Source organism: Orycteropus afer, unplaced genomic scaffold (assembly GCF_000298275.1).
Source record: "Orycteropus afer afer isolate SDZICR_OR568_19922 unplaced genomic scaffold, OryAfe1.0 scaffold00064, whole genome shotgun sequence".
Taxonomy (NCBI): Eukaryota; Metazoa; Chordata; class Mammalia; order Tubulidentata; family Orycteropodidae; genus Orycteropus; species Orycteropus afer.
In genome coordinates, this window is record NW_006921651.1 from 3,858,054 (window position 1) to 3,875,686 (window position 17,633).

At 46.7% G+C, this 17,633-nt stretch overlaps 1 protein-coding gene across 1 annotated transcript; it reads right to left on the reverse strand.

The window, feature by feature from the left end:
• Positions 1-1,345: 1,345 nt before the first annotated feature.
• Positions 1,346-17,341, reverse strand: WBP1L (WW domain binding protein 1 like). The gene is made up of 4 exons (XM_042780816.1): positions 17,324-17,341; positions 16,565-16,667; positions 3,341-3,502; positions 1,346-2,082 (listed from the first exon to the last, which is right to left on the reverse strand). Exons 1-4 carry the CDS (start codon positions 17,339-17,341, stop codon positions 1,346-1,348), a joined length of 1,020 nt encoding a protein of 339 aa, XP_042636750.1.
• Between the last annotated feature and the right edge of the window lie 292 nt (positions 17,342-17,633).

Genomic DNA, 17,633 nt, shown 5'->3' on the forward strand with positions numbered 1-17,633 from the left:
GTATTCCCAGCAAAGCTCACCTGGTTATCTGAGGCCAAACTACAGTCACAAGGATCCCACGGCCCTCAGGATGACTGCCTTCACCGTCCTGCCTGGGCCACTCAGACTCTTTACATAGGCAACAGAAAAATCAGTTACCCCATTCAAAAGAAAAAGAGGGGAGGTGCTAAAAACCACAGATAACCAAGGTATTTCTTCCAAGTGGTCAGTTTTAAAAAAGAAAACAAAATTAAAAAAAAAAAACACCCCAAATATTCAAAATTAAAGAGAAAATACTGTGTGAGAGTCAAGACTATGGGGCTGTCCACAGCCTCCTCAGTCCATTTGTTCACAAAGAACAGTGAGACATAAAGGCCAGCGGCCATGAGCTTGGGATGGGGGAGGGTGCTGGTCACCTGTGAGCACTGACAAAAGGGCCGAGGTGCAGAAGCCACACTTCCATCCACTGCCATGGCTTGGGGCCTCCTGCTCACCCACAGTAGTTCCAAAGATCACCCCCATTCAAGCCTTCATACGAAACTACTCCTTCTGGCTCAACTGCAGCCAGGCTCTTTGAAGGCAACTTGGGAAAGAGTCCAAACTTCCCTTTTCCAGAACAGAATTCTTGCCTGTCCATTGGGAAGGTTCTTGTTTTTAGCTCGCTTTTGTTGTTTGCTTTAAAAAAAAAAAAAAAAAAGAGGGAGCATAGCCCTCCAGGCCTGAACCAGTCCGCAGCCAGCTAGAGCCTGCTGGGGACGGCCCTTTGACCAATGCCTGGAGGTTATTGACCTGGTCACCTGGCATTTGGGGTATCAATGAGCCTCCTACAAACCTACCACACAAGTGCCCATCAGCTCTCAATCTCCCAGAGGGTTAATCCGCTTCCAGCCCTACAGATACTGGCTGCCAGGGGTGGGTGGCTGAGACCTGTCCCCTCTCCTGGACTGAGACACAACAAGGCTCCCTTACATTCAAACGAGAGACTAAATCCACTCTACCACCAAGAATCATCTCAGGGCACAATTCCAGCCCCTTCTTTGGGGGCTTTTAAAAAACACATTTCTCCAACCCAGGCGGGTTGGTGAGACAGGATTTGAAAGGGGAAAAAGAAGGGGCAGAGGTGGGGTGTGAGGAATGAGTCACAAAACCAACTTCTCAGCTCCCCACAATACTGTGCTTTTGTGGGAGAGAGGCATCCACACTGTACCTGGAGATGCAGGAAAATGCAGGAGGGGCACAAAAAAAAAAAAAAAAAAAAAGAACAAAGTGGCTGTACCACTTTCTCCGAAAGTCGTTAATGCTTCTCTCATGGTTCTCCCCTACCCTGGTTGCTTTGCCAAGTTCTCGGGTGCAAGAAGGGCCTGCTCTAGCTGGGGGTGCTGCTGCTCTGGGAGTTTGGGGAGTCCTGCTCATTGATGGTGTTCAGCAGCAGGCAGGGGGGCGGCCGTGGCAGATGGGGTTGCCCGGGCTCTCGGGCCTGCTCCTCAGAGGCTCGGTAGAACCCTTCCTCCTCGTCGCCAGCGGGCCGCACGTGGCAGCTGTCACAGAAGTCCAGGGGCCCATCCAGGGCGTCGCCAATGAGTGTGCTGAACTCTTTGAGGTCGTCATCATGGCCCCGGTTGCACACACAAACCTCAATGCCCGAGTCGCCCGTGAAGCGGCGGTGCCTGCCGGGCATTTTGTCTTTGCTGTCGGGGACTGCGCTGCTCTGTTCGGAGCCGTACTCTCTCAGCAGCTCCTCCTTACATTCTGAATCCTTGTCCAGGAAGGACCCTGGGTCCTGCTCCCCCAGGCCGGCCACGGAGCCACTGGGCTCCATTCCAGGTACTTTGGTGGCTGCTCGGTCGGCTGGCACGTCGGAGGGCTCAGGGTCGGCGATGCTGGGGGGTCTCGTGCTGCTTCTGCTGGGCCCGGACAAGGGGCTGCTGTGCGCCCCCTGGGGGCCCCTGGTGGGATCGGCGCCCGGGGGGCTGCCGCCTGCAGGGCCACACTGTGGAGGCAGCTGTTGCTGCTGTAGCTGGAAGGCACTGTATGGTGGGGGAGGAGTTGGAGGTCGGTTCACCACTTCCTCATAAGGAGGTAGTAAATAGTTTGGCAAAAACCCTAAAACGGGGAGGTAGGGAGGAGAGGTTACTGTGCTGGCAACCGCTCTAGGACAGAGCGCAAAGCTCACACTGAACACGGACACTGTCTCTTCCCACCCCCGACAGACCCGCCAAGTGACAGCTACAGCTCTTGACTGTGGGCATGGGAGTGGGCTACCAGCAATTTTGCAGAGAAAGAGGGACACACTGGGAGTGACCTGGTCTAGCTTCTTGAAATCGTAGAGCTCCCAAAGCTGCCTCCTAGACCAGGGCTTCCTGCCTGCCTGGGAGTGAGGGCGGAAGGTTAGGCAAATGGGGTGGATGGGGGTGGCCAAGAAATGATTTCTGCCTGGAACGGACCTGTTTCCACATGTACAAAAGCCTCATGATTCTTGTTCAGACTGTCCTCCATCTGAGCCTACAGGCCTGAGGGCCAGGAATCCTTACTTAAGACTTCCTGGCCTCTTGTTCCCTCCTGCTAGTCCTTCCAGATGTACCATGAAGAGGGCCTGCTGCTGTGAGCTAAGAAACCTGTGTTGTCTCTCTCACTCTAGTGTGGCTGCACCTCCCCCTGACTCAGATTAAGAGGGGGTGGGTCCCAGTGGGAGGTTAGGAGGGAGCTTCTGCCATCCAAGGCTTAAGTACATGCCAGTGAGTTCTCTTTTTAATGTAGTGAATGCCTTAAGGCATGGATGATCTATTTATTGCTAGCATTTATCGAGCACTTACTATATGCCAGGCACTGTGCTAAGCACTTCATCTCTTCTAGATGTGAAATTCAAGTAACTGTGACCATTTTATTTTATAAAACACACTGCAAAATAGCTTTGGACAAGCTACACAGCTGGGCCTCTGCTTGAGAGGATGTGTGTAAAGAACCCCAGAGAAGTCAGGTGAAAGCCCTTCAGTGAGCCAGCCATCAGACTTCTCAGTTCTCAGGAAATCCTGATGCACCCCCGCTGCAACCTGCCCCTCACGGCAAGCTCTGCTCAGGTAAGTTACATGGCAATAAGCAAATGGGAGGCACCCAGGTCACTGAGCACCAAAGCTCAGTTTGCTCACATTATACGTCATAAATCTGCTAAAGGAGCAGAGACCTGGCCAGACCCAGGCACTGTGAGACTTAGAATGGCCCGGTGACTACAGGGAACTGCACCTATAGGCCTGCTCCTCTGTGCTAAAGGTGAGTATCCCCTTGTTCTCTTACTAGCCGACCCTGCTCTGTGCTGGGCCCTGGATCTGTGCATGCAGGGTAGAGTGGCTTTAGGTGTACATACTGAAATAAAATGGCAGCGCTGAGTAATTGTGGGCTTCCCGGTAGGCGATCAGGTTGATTTCATGTTGCCGCTGCTGGGCCTGAAGGCGGTGCTTGGCTCGGCGGTGGTGGCAGACGCAGCAGCAGCTCAGGATGATGATGATGGTGCACACCAGCCAGAACCCTGCGGGGTGGAGGGGCGAGGCAGAGAGGTGCACACACACAGTGAACACTGGCTAGAGAAGGTACCTCTCAGAACAAGGAGGTCCCGTAACAGCACCCATGGAGTTGAAGCTTGCACTACTGAGCCACGGGGTGCCCAGCTGTGCCATACTGTAACTGCCCCCTCACTATCTCCCTAGATGCCAACAGACATAACAGCTACTAAAGGACACAGAGTGAAGTATGTGCCTCAGGGGGAGATGACTGCCCTCTAAAGACACCCAGAGCTCTGTTATCTTGGTGGGTAAAGGAGGCAGAACAGCTCCTGGTGCAGTAAAATCTAGAACAACTGCCAGGAGATGGTCACCCAGTCAGGAGACGGTCACCCAGCCGCAACAGGGGCCTGAAGGAGGCCTTCCCCTTTCACTATCTCCTTCTACCTTTTGTTACTCCATTTTATTACTCTTGTCCCCTTCTCGTTCTCTAAACATGCTGCTTGGCACACAGACATGGCTGTCCTATCAGTATTTAACCCCTAGAGAGGGGGACTCAGGCATTTTCCTCCCACGACACCAGTGTGGGATGCTTGGGTGCAATCCAACAGCCCCCTGGGATGGGAGCCTAACTTTGGGGAACCTTGGCTGACGGTGATGTATGCTCTTCTACCCATCTGTGCTCTGCTCACGCCATTACAACAGTGCCTGCTCTGTGCTCTGCTCCAGACCATCTTCACCAAGAACTTGGGAATACGGCACACTAAACATGCCTCACCCAGTGGAATCACAAGTAGAATATGACTCAATTTTCATCATTTTATAGCAGACTGAAGACATGTGCGATGGAAGAGGGCAGGAATGTAAACTGACAACAGCGAAGGAGATCACTCACTTCAGGCAACATTCAGGGACCTTAGGGGAAAGTATATGCCAAGGCTACTCTCCAGCACCATTGCTCCTCCTGTATTTTCGGTTTGTGGGCATTAAATATGCCCTCCTTTTAGTACAGCATGTTCTTCTTCTCAAGAGATCTCTGAGAAAAGGCTTCAGGCTCTCTTGGGGCCCATCTCCCTGGCAACCCCACCAACGCCCCTCAGAACAGCTACCAGGCTTAGCGCTTATTACTAACTAGTGGCTGACTGACCCAAAGTAGAAAGCGCCCCTCAAGAGCCCCACAACTCAGAATATTATCAATTGCAAGGGGCCTTGGAAGTGCCCCTTGATAAAAGAATTCTCTCGATGTCACCAAAAAGATCAGGGGCTTTTTTAATGACAAGAGTCAGTAAAGTTAAAGGTGGAAAAATTCTAATTGCCTCAGGTCCAACTCTTCCCTAGAGTGTCAATGACTCCCTCTGTTCCTGATTTAATCCGGTACAATTCTACCTCTCAGGCCACAATCTATGCCTATCTCACTGTGGTCCATGGTTGTGTTAGGTGCAAGGCCATTAGGGGCTCCCATTCTTCCTCCCTGCTCCACGGAGGGGTGGAGGAACAGGGGAGGTAGGCCCAAAGCCCTCTCTTCTGTGGGTGAAATCATTTGTTCTCATTTCCCACTGTGTTCACTCTTGGATCAGACTCAGAAAATCTCAAAGAGGCCCAATATAGGGCCTTCTCCACAATCTTTAAACGTAAGCAGAAGAGACTTCTATACACACACAGACATATATGACAGGGAAATGGTCACAATATGTAAAGTGAGCACACAAGATACAGGAACTCTGGTGGTGCGATGGTTAAGAGCACTCAGCAGCTCCGAGGAGAAAAGATCTGGCCAACTGCTCCCATAAAGATTACTGCCCAGAAAACCCCATGGGGCAACTTTCACCCAAACTACAATTAAAAATATAAATAAAACTCCATGGGGCAGTTCTACTCTGTCCCATGGGGTCTTTATGATTTTGAATCAACTTGACACCACCCAACAGCAGCCACATTTTATATAAATATAAATAAATAAATGTATGTCTATATGGAAAAAACAAAAGGAAAAACACAAAGGTAATGAACCACCTCTCAACCAGAGGGTTATGAAGAATTCTCATCTTCTTTTCTAGATTATTTTCCTCTTTCAAACTATGAAACTAAAAACAAACTAAATTAAAATTTTTAAATATATGACTTTTTTTTTTTTGCTGGCTTTTATTTAAAAAAGTTGATTTCTGTTTAGGTTTTTAAATTCCTCTGGGAAATAGCCATACAATGAAATAATATGAATCATTAAAAAAAATTTATTTACAGAATACCATTTTCTGACATATGAAGATGGTTCTGATATTGAATGAAAAAAGTGATTACAAAACAATATAAAATACGATCCTAATTTTTCTCTCTTTAGCCAAGTAAATGTGGACAGAAAAAAAGTCTAGGGGAATGGCCAGGAGGTGAGCAGAAGTCCACCCCGGCTGAAAGGTCAGTAGACATTCTGCCACCAGCCCCTTCAGTATTTGCTTATCTGTATTTCTTAACTTTTCTAATATGAACATGTACTTCTTTGTAATAAAAAGAATTATGTTTCCTCAATAAAAAAAATATTAGAGGAGTAATTTTAAGGTAGGTCTTATGTTATGAAGTGAGAATAGATTACAGTATTATACTATGACTATTTTTTTAATCTGCTCTGTAATGGTAACTCTGTTTAAAAATTCTCAAGTATTTCCACATGTATATCTTGTCATAATGAGTTAACTCAACATTGTTTGGTCCCACTGACAATTAGGATGTGGCTCTGGCAGCGGCTCCTTCTGTCCCCGAGGAACATCCCAGCTGAATGCCTCACAAAGCTGCCCCTCTACACAGTGTGACAGCATGGCAGGGAGCCTCCCAGAGCTGGCCATGCCACACTAAGACACCTAATTGCTTACAGCAGGTGTTCATTGCTCAGCCAAGCTCTTTTGCTGACATGTGGCATCAAGAGAATAGACAAAGAATAATGGACAGTGGATATTTTCCCCCCTTACCCCTCAGCAGACAGAGGAACTCCATTCTCAACCACAGAACATATACTGAAGTTAAGAAAAGTATCCCTCTGTCCTTCCAAATTCACTACTGAAATCTGTTTACCTTGCCTTTCTTTCCTCATGAATGAATGGTGACTGATACATGATTGGATGCTGTTCAAAGAAGCCTGGTGGAGGACTAGAAACAAGCTATGGGTGTGGTCCTTCGACCTCCCCTACTCCCCATGATCCAGCCCACTCCCAGCATCCATGCATGGGACTGGGCTGCAGGGAGAGAGCACAGATAAACACGGCTCATTCTGCTTAAGAGATGCTCTAAATGTCTTACTGTAGTTGTTATCAGGTGCTGTGGAGTTGGCTCCAACCCACAGCGGCACTCTGTACAACAGAGCAAAACACTGCCAAACTGTGCCAGCCTCACAATCCTTGACGTACCTGGGGCCTACTGTTGCAGCCACTGTCGGTCCATCTCGTGTCAGTCCTTCCCCTTTTTCACTGACCTTCTACTTTACCAAGCATGACATCCTTCTCCAGGAAATGGTCCCTTCTGACAGCATGACCAAAGTAGGTGAGACGAAGTCTGGCCATTCTTGTTTCCAAGGAGCATTTTGGCCGCACTTCTTCCAGGACAGATTTGTTCGTTCTTCTGGCAGTCCAGGGTACTTTCCATATTCTTTGCCAACACCACAATTTAAAAGCATCAACTCTTCTTTGGTCTTCCTTATTCACTGCCTAGCTTTCACATTCATATGAGGCTACTCAAAATACCATGGCTTGGGTTGGGCATACCTTAGTCTTCAAGGAGACATCTTTGCTCTTCAGCACTTTAACGAATGTCTTTTAGTCTTTCTAAAATAGGAGAATGTTTTCCTAAAAAATGAATGTTTTTTAGACATTTGTTAAAATGTGCAAAATAGGAGCTCTGGTAGCACAGTGCCTAAGCATTTGACTGCTAACCAGAAGGCTGGCGGTTCAAACCCACCAGCCACTCCTCGGAAGGAAGGTTGGGCAATCTACTTCTGTAGTGATACTGCCTCAGAAACCCAAGGAGGGGTCGCTATGAGTCGGGTCCAACTCGATGGCACATAACAACAACAACAAAATAGACTATTTTGTATTACCTACACTCCTCTTACTCCCCCAACATAATCTTGCAATCTTTCCTACTTTGTGTTATTTCATAATTTTAAAAATACATTCTCCTACTAACTAATCAAATTCTAACTCTATTTCTCCCAAGTCATTTTCAGTAGTTCCTTATCTAAAGGTAAACCAACTTCTAACTTCTATGCCGCAATATAAAAGGAAATATTTCTCAACTTTCATAACCCATGCTTTTACTGGAAAAATCTTATGCTCTGGTTATCCTGTTTGCCAGATATTTCTGGTTCTCCCTCCCATAGGGTTTCCAAAAGTAGTGTAGTGAATTACTTCATAAGGGCCTTCTAACCAATCTTTGTGACTCCCACACAATGACTGGGTGGGACCATGCAAGTAAGGTGTGTGGAACCTGTGGTGGCTGGGGTTATGTGTCAAGTTGATTCCAGTATTATGTGGCTGTCCTCCATTTTATGATCTGGTGCAATTATCCTCCATTGTGTGTGTGAATCCTGATCTTTCTGGGCTAATGAGGCAGGATCAGGTTAGTTAGTAGGATTAGGTTGTGTGTTATGTTAATGAGGCAAGGTCAGGGTGGGGAGCACTCAAACTACCACATTTACTCTCACACCTTTTATCTTACAAGAGACAAAAGGAGAGAGAAGTAAGCAGAGAAGGGACCTGAGTGTCAGTAAGAAAGAGCCAGGAGAGGGGCACGTCTTTTAGACCCAGGATCCCAGTACTGAGAACCTCCTAGACCCAGGAGACAGAGAGAGAGCTTTAACACCGGAGATGGCGAGAGAAGGTGAGAAGCGACAGCAGAGAAATGGTGGCAGCAGAACCAGGACACTGGCCAGAGACAGTAGGGTGGGCTTCCTGGCCCACAGAGCAAGGAAGGTAAGCACCTTCGGGCAGACGGCTTGCTAGCAGAGTGGGTTGCCTCCAGGCAACTGACAGAGCCAGACTCACCAATCCACAAACCCACACAGCAGAGAGAACTAAAAACCTTCAGCCCGAGCAGGGTGCCTCTGGGTACTTTTCATGTGCACTAGAGCTGGTCCTGACTCATAGCCATGCTACGTACAACGTAATGGAACACTGACCAACTCTGCGCCATTTGTTGCCATGTCTGAGTCCACTGTTACAGCCACCATGCCAATCCATGTTAAGGGTCGTCTTCTTTTTCACTGACCCTCTACAGCATGATGTCCTTCTCCAGAGACAGGTCCCTCCCGATAACATGTCCAAAGTATGTGTGTGGTGCAGTGTACTTGGTATGGTTTTTCTAACCAAGATTTTTGTGTCTCTCACCAGATAACTGAGTGGAACTATGTAAACTGAGGTGTTTTGTGGCCCACCAACGGGATTCCATAGCTTTCTATTACTGTAAATAAGGTACATGGCAACCTTGTGGGGGTGAGATTGTGCACATAAGGTATATGGAACCCTAATGTGTTACTGGTCAGTTTTATCATTCTGCTAGGCTTAAAATAAGCCCTCCTAGGAAAAGGCAGGAGTGGAGCATGTCCTTGGACCCAAGATCCCTGTGCTGAGAGACAGCAGAAACGGCAGCCGCAGAACCAAGAGACTAATATGAGACAGAGAAGTGGGCCTCCTGGCCCACAGAGTGACACAGCTGAGTGCCTTTGGGCAGGAGACTTACTGGAAGAATGGGGTGTACTGATTGGCACTAAAGAGCTTTCTGACACTTGCCAGAGCAGGGCAGAGGCCAGGCTGAGAGGCCAAAGGCCAAAAAGAGAGGCATGCCGGAGGGCATGGCCTAGGAGAGGCTGTCCTGACTGAAGAACTGAATATAGAACATTCCTAAATTTGAATTGTAACCTGTTGTAACCTGTTACTACCTCACAATCTTGAGTATTGCCTGCGAGTTCTGTGTAGCCATTGCGACGAATTACTGAACCCAGCAGAGTAGTGAGTGCCACAGGAGGGAGGGCTGGTATTGGAAATGATTGAGTCTGGAGGATGGCGGGCGGCACGTCTGGCTGCACGGGAGCCAGCCTCAGCTGCTGCTGGGGATTTTCTCCCCACTCCTGAAGTTAGAGGAGGTCACAGGAAGCCGCCCCATGCCCTTTGTGCAACGAGAGAGGAAGTCTCACCATCCTCACTTCTAAGGAACATTCTGGTTGTACTTCTTCCAAGACAGACTCAGTCATTCTTCTGGCAGTCCATGGCATAGCCAACATTCTTCACCAACAGCATGATTCAAAAGCATTGATTTTTCCTTGGTCTTCCTTATTCATTGTCCAACTTTTGTATGCATATGAGGCAACTGAAAATAACATGGGGCATGGGTCAAGCACATCTTAGTTCCCAAAGTGATATATTTGTTCTTTAACACTTTCAAGAGGTCTTTTTGCAGCAGATTTTCCAAATGCAATAGGTGCTTTGATTTCTTGACTGCTACACTTCCATGGGAGTTGAATGTGGATCAAAGTAAAATGAAATTGTTGACGATTTCAATTATTTTCTGTTTATCAGACATTGCTTATTGGTTCAGTTGTGAAGACTAATAGGTGGAGCTAAAAGAGCTTTGTTACACTTGCCAGAGCAGGGTACAGGCTGGACCAGAGACCAGAGACAGGCCTGCCTGAGAGCACGTGAGAAGAGGCTGTCCTGACCAAAGAACTACATCCTGATTCAGTCCAGATCCAGAATTGTAACCTGTGACTCCCCTAAAAAACCTTATAACCATGAGGATTGTCGGAGTTGTGTGTGGCCATTACAACAAATTATCAGACCCAGCAGAGAAGCTGAGAGTGGCCTGGGAAGGATGGTTGATGTTAGAATTGGTAAAAAAGGGTGGAGATATGTCTGACCTCTGCTTCATAGACATCAGGCTTAGGCAGCTGATATTAATTCTCCTTCCCCTTTGTGAAGTTAGAAGATGTCAGATGCCCCCCACCATGCTATTTTTACACCAAGGCTATAATCTTCACAAAAGCAAACTGCCACATCTTTTTGTCCCAGAGTAACTGATGGGTTCGAACCCCCAATCTTTTGGTTAGCAGCTGAGTGCTTAATTACTGTGCCACCAGGGTGCCTGATGAACTTTCTAACCCTCTTATAATTAAGGCTTTGGGGTTAGTTCTAACTAGTGAGTAACTAATGAGTTGGGACCGGAAGTGATACATACAAGATTGTTAGCTTTCCCCCTGCCATGGCAATTGGGAATAATTCAGATGGGGATTTCAGGGTCAGTCAAGTCCCAAAGGTTGATGAAGTGGAAGCCAAATTCTCATCTAATTTGTAATGGTCACACAGTATGAACAAGAAATACACCTGTTGCTTTATGCCACTGCTGTTTGTTACTGCAGCTTAACCTACTTATCCTGACTGATGCAGTGTATTTACATACTCTTCTGGAAGAGAGGATTTAATGAGTTCAGATTCCCAAGGAATCTTTGATACAGAGAAAGGCTGAAAAACACTGAACTAGAAATATAAAAAGAGTTTTTTCTTATTTTTTATAAAAGTAGAACTTGGATAGGCAGGGCAGAAGGAGACTGGGGAAGAACTGAAACCAATGGAACACATAACCCTGGCAGAGTTACTTTAGTCATTTATGTTAGATAACTTAAGGCTAACATAGCCCCAGAAAACTCACTACATAGTGAAATCCTACCAGCTCATCTCTTTTCATGTGATATGGGTAGGAAAACTGTCCCTACCACGTACTAGCTGTATGATGTACAAAGTCTCAAACTGAGTTCTAATCTCTTCTTTTTTAATGTAAAACCACAAAGGATTATTTGTGTAGAAGAAAACTAACTCAGGAGCAGGACAGGTCTAGTGGCATGATGGGATGTTAGTAAAGGTGCAGAAAAGGCCCCAGTAAGTTGGTCCCGCTTGATGGGGTTAACGTGGGAAGCAGGGCAGAAGGCATCCAGATCCGGCCTACACAAAACTGCCTCTCTGGGGAGCCATTCTAGTCAGAGCAGCATCCCATCCCTTTAAAAGGGGAAAAAGCTAGACTAGTCCCTATGGAGCTGTGAAAAATGTTAATCTTTTAGCTAGATCTCATAAATGGAAGAAATTTTAAAAGAGAAAAAATTAAAGAGACACACAGAGAAAGACAGAGCCCCCCCCACTCCTCTAGATTACATTCTTCAATGACAACTTTGAAAGTTGTGACCTCACTGAGGGGAGTGTTCGTCATGCTAAGCAAAATGGAAAACATGTTTTTAAAAACAATCACGGTCCAATGTAGGAACTGAGTCATGTGCCTCAGAGTTCACTATAAACTTCGGAAAGCACTACTCCCCAGTTGGCAGGAAATTCCACATTAGGAAGCCAAAATATACCGTAAATCAGCTGTCCTCCTACCAGGTGACCTCCCTGGTGGAAGGTGAGGCTAGTTTGGAAGGGTGGTACATGGCCCCTTATAGCTCTCAGCAGGAGCTCTGGCCGCTGCCACTGGGGGAAAGGCCCGCTTTGGGAAATGAAGACTTTGAGAGGAGGCCTTGCAACTTCATCCAAAATACTGACCAACTTTCCTAGAGCATGACCACAACGTGAACAGAAAGAGAAAAAGCATCAGCAGACGGCTTGAGTTCAAATCCCAGCTCATTTTGTTTTACTTCCCTCACTGTAAAATGGGGAGGAAAATAATGGTCTCTATCTTGTTTGGTCATTGTGAGGACGAAAAGGGTTAATACGTGTAGCGTACTTAGAACCACACCTGACGTGTAAGTTCTCTAGCTTACTACTAATACTGTTGCTGTCACAGGCATAACGACAGACAGGAAAGATTTCCTTTAATCTCCCTTTTATGCACTAAAACACAAACACTCACTGCTATCGAGTCGATTCCGACTCACAGTGACCCCCACTGAGTTTCTAAGCTCTAAATCTTTACAGAAGCAGACTGCCTATCTTTCTTCCAAAGAGTGGCTGGTGGGTTCAAATCATCAACCTTCTGGTTAGCAGCCAAATGCCTTAACCACTATGCTACCAGAGCTCCTTACCCCCTAAATAGTATCCCATAAAGAAATACAGGATAGGACCAAGTCCAAAATTAGCATCCAGGTTCTGTTCTGGGATAAATTCACTGGAAAACTAACCAACTCATATTTACTGAGCTCCTGCTGTCAGTGAGAGTCGTGACTGTCAGGGAGCTGTTGTTCAGTGGGTCTTGGAAGGAAGCCTTACTCCCAGCTGGCCAATGTGCTCACGTAGCAAATGTCATGGGCCTTCCCTAACAGCAGCTCAACATGGGACATCTTAAGACAAACTAAAAGGGGAAAAAAGTAGCAGATGAAAAATAAGCTGGCCATCATTAGCTAGATTTGCCAATAGCCTCTTTTATCTCATCTCAGGGAAACTCCACTGCCAGACACACTGCCTGCTCCCCACCTAAAGTCCAAACCAGGGACACTCATGCCTGAGTGAAGTTCGCCCAAATTATCTCAGGAGCAGAAATTCCCAACTTTGACCTTGCCTGAAAAATATAGGTTGGTGAGTAGGAGCCTTGGGATGAAAACTGGGAGATCTGGACCCAGACGTTTTGGTCTTGAGCACATCCCTGGTGTCCTTGGGTCTCGGTTTTACTCTACCTGCTCCATTCAGGGACTACTCAGGTAGAAATTAAACAGTGCACATAGACGGTACTTAACCTGGCATTCCAGACCATCCAAAGCCTGGGCCCACCCACTCTTCCAGCCTGGTCTTTGAAGGACCTTAAAGAGCAGTGGCTTTGGAGTGAGGTCACTGACTCTCTACTTACCAGCTGTAAGTGACTGGGCAGTAACTTAATGCCCCTAGCCCCAAGGAATGGGGATGGTATGTTCAGGTAGCAAGATTATCTTGGGATGAAAAGAGATAGTGCCTGTGAAGGCCTTACTCAAGGCCTGGCAGCAGGGGAGTTCTATGAACATTTGCACCTTAATCTCCCATTTCTTCCGAGGTAAGCCCCACAACCTGGGGGAATGGTCAACATGATGCCTACTCTGTTCTTTCCCACAGGACCTCAGCCTGTGGGAAATGATGGTCCTCTGCCTGTGAAGTCCCTTTACTCTTCTCCATCCCTTTAAATCCTATCCACCCTTTAAGGCCCGTTTCAAATGCCACCTTTTCCATGCAGCCTTCCCTGAATCCTATCAGGCCAAAGGCAAACTCTCTTTAAACAGTCCCGGTAGTTTTGGCACATAAATGCCACTCTCCACATTATAAATTACACATTTTGTCTTGTCTCCTCCTGCTAGGAAATTACTTTCTTGATGGTAAAAATTATGGCTCATCTATAGTTTCTAACATCGAGAAGAGAAGAAGCCAAGCATGAACTAGAAACGTGTTAGAACTGCAAATTCTCAGGTCTACCTCAGGTTTACTGGATATATTATGGGAGTAAGACCCAGAAATCTATGTTTTAGCAAGTCCTCTAGGAAATTCTGATGTTCGCAAAAGTTTGAGAACCACTAGAATAAAGGTTTGCCAAACGAATAAATGAGTGAAAGAAGAATTAAAATACAGTACCATCAAAACACATGGGGTAATAACTATGATGACCAGATCCTTGTAGCCTCTGCTCTGTTAAACAGGGCCTTTGGTTCCTGTCTGATGTAGGCCTAACAATGCTTCCTGACTCAGGTTACAAAAGGTCTGTGTATGGTTGTGCATCTGTGTAAAACGGGGTAGGGGTGTGTGTGTGAGAGACAGACACTCTTTAGCACACAGGAATATTCAGCTTAGTAGAGGTAAAAGCATTGTTGCAAATGGCATTTTTTCCCCCTGGAACCTTCCCTGTAGCTAACTACGGTTGGAGAGACACCTTGTCTGATCAAAATTCTGCCAAAGATTTTCTGGCTGAAACTTTTTTTTCCAGGGGAAAGAGGAAAAAAAAAACAAAAACCCAAATGCTATTCCTTTCACCTGCCAGGCCAAGTCAAGAGACAACTAAAGGGAACTGGGTTCAGAGCAACAGAAAGCGCAGCTTTGACAAGAAGTTTAGGACCTTCTTCCAACACTCAACCTCTCTCTTACTCATACTGGCAAGAGGCCGTGACCAAGGAGGGAAACAAATGGAATTCCTGAGAGGGGCAGAACACACAGTGGGCATCGACTGTCCAAGAATCTACTTCTGGGCACAGTTCTGTTTTTATACCCCCTATCACTCCAGAACTTGGAAAGCATGTGCCAACCTGTATAATGGGGAGCCTTTTTTCCTGATCCAGCCTCTGGCCTCCTCTTCTCCTTTCCCCAGTTGATCACAACTGGTGAGAAAGCCACATGTACGACTCCTCCCCTGTAAGTCCTTGGGGTGAAGATGCCTGCTTCCCTCCCAGACTGTCTCCCTGCCATCTGGGTCTTCTTGTCCCTGCTGCCCAACCCCCCGTCCCGGCTTGGGTGACCCAATTCTGGTGGCTACTGAGTCTGCTCCACCAGTGCCCAGGAGGCTCTGTCAATCTGAGATGAGACTATTAGCAGCCCCATTCCTTTCTGCAACCGATGCCACCTGGGCTGGGCCCCAGTAAAACAAACTGCAATTCTATGGCTTTTTGGCAGCCCAGCTCAGACTTTTGTTTTCACAAGGGGTGGGAGGGAGAATTTGAACCCTGTAGTTATCTGCATTTTAAAACACTTGAAGGAGGTCTCTCCACCTGCGGCACTTGATGCTCTTTAGTAAGTCCCTCAACCCCACCCCTTCTAAAATAGCAACAAGGACTCTATGCCCTCTTTTGCTACTGCTTATAAAGGCAGAGGGCTGGCCCCTGGAATTCCTCAGAATTCTGACTAGCCAGTCCTCAGTTCTCAAAACTGAGGGAGAGGCTCTGCTTGTAGGAACCATTCCCACTGGCTCCAAGATACGACCATTTCGGAAGGAGAGACTTTGCAGCCAAGAGTCTAATTTCCTTTCCATACCAGACAACAGCCCTTCTAGTTGCTTTCTTACCATATCACTGATGTGGGGGGAATGGGATGGTCGGAAAGGAGAAGGGGAAAAAGGGCAGAAGTGACGGTGAGAGTGAGAACATGGTTTGACAAACAAGCCCAAAGTTTATTTCCACATAGAGGGAGTGATGGGAGGTTGGAATTAACTAGGGGAATGAGTCCATAGTTTCTTCTCTCAACAGATGGTTGTTAGAATCACTGCAATGCCACTCACCTGTGTGGCCCTTCTGCCCAAGGACTCCTCCATCCTCCCATTCTTTATGGGGACAACCGGAAGTCAGATTCTAACATCCTACACTGTATCACCTAAGTTGCAGCAAGGCGATCACAATACAAAGTGTGTTAGTGAACTCTTCAATCCTGGATTACTCATTAAAGACTACAGCAACATCACCACCACCCTATAAAGCCTTGGATGATACAAGTGGTCTTGGCCTCAACCAAACTAGTGGGCAAGACAAGGCACTTAGGTGACAGTAATATGCTAGGTACACTGGAGAGGTCTCCAGATGCTGCAGTTTGAGACTGGAGGAAGAACCAAAGGGGCTGAAGCTCAAGACTCCCTCTCTCCTAAGTCCACAAGCAGGAACCCAGGTCAAGACTATCCACTTGAGAGGAACCCTCAGAAACAGAGACAGCTCCTTGATGTTCTACTGAGAATTCTGGAAGCCATGTGGTTCTTACAAGAAAACTGCCATCCACAGAGCCCAGCCCAGTGTTCACACTGGCTGGGCTGCAGCAAAAAAAAAAAAAAAAAAAAAAACGGCAAGCCTGGGCTCCTGAGCTGGCTGGTCCAAGGAAGGAGCCAAGGTGTGGTCACTGCTGGGCACACGATGAAGGAGGCATCATAGGGGACTCCAGGCAGGACCTTCTGCAGCAATCCAGGTGACCACTGCCTCTTAATAAGGCTCTGACCAGATCATCCAAACGTCAACCCACAGTGTCCAAAGAGCACCAGAGCTTCTCCTCTGCAAAGGAATTGCTTCTGGAACCTGTGAACAGATCTACTTGCCAATTCCACCCTCAAGAAAAACAGAAAAGTGCTGACAAGCCCACGGTTTCCCACTGAGCAGAGAAAGTAAGCGAGACTCTGAGTGACCAGGATATCTGGGTGCAAAGACTTACACCAGAGTTCATAGTAGTAGCTGCAGCACTGAGACTGTCCACAGCAGTGCCCCGTGTCACAGGTGTAGCTTTGATTGTTGGTACCCACACAGGTTTCCTTATCCTTTAAAAAAAAAAAAAAAAGCTTTTAGCATATTAAATGATAGCTAAATTAAACTATTTGACTTATTAAATTAAATGATACCTTGTAACATCACTTTTTTTCTCACCCTCTTACTCCTGGTCAATCTGCCCCCCTCCCCACAAAACAATTTGTACTCATGTTAACTGCATTAAGAAGAAAAATGAAAAAAAGCCACACAATGACAGCAGAGCTAATAAAAAAGTATAGTTTATTAAAGAGAGTAGGAGACTTGGCACAAAGTCAATAGGCCACCGACAATGTCCTCACAAAAGGGCTGCCCCACTTTCTTTATGTCCAAACAGAAATACTTCATGTTCCAGCATTAAACTCAGATGGTAAGAAGAAGGTGACAATTCTCCTGTAATTAGCAGTATGTTTTAAATAAAACCAGCTTTCTGTGAAACTTCCTGGAAAAATTAATGTGGTTCATATTCTCGGATTAGCATCTAATTGGTCATTACATCCTCCCTTCAAAATATATGATCTCCAAGGTTAATTACAGTGTGATTCTAAAGATGGCTAAAATACTCCAAAGAAGTCTTCACTCTTAAGGGATAACCTGGTCAGGTGACCTAGTCCAATTTCAGTCTGCAAGGTTATCTTTAGTTTTTCGCGTGGTCTCTTAAAAATCTCACCTGGATCCAAGGGTTCATGCTCACCCATGGGGTCTGGGACAGCTACCTGCAGGGCACTACTGAAAAACCATCCAGCAACTGCCAAATGCTATTCACAGCACTGGTGGATAGGGCAGAGGTAGAAAACAAATTTCTATCTCACATTTTAAGGTATGACATGCCCCACCAGCCAGCCTTCACTTCAGCCCACAATGTACTCTGGAACACGATGAATGTGACAAAACCTGTAAGTCGTATGCAATACCGGGCTCTCAGCATCTCTTTATTCCTAAAGAAATAACACATTCACTGACCGGACACTCACTGTCTG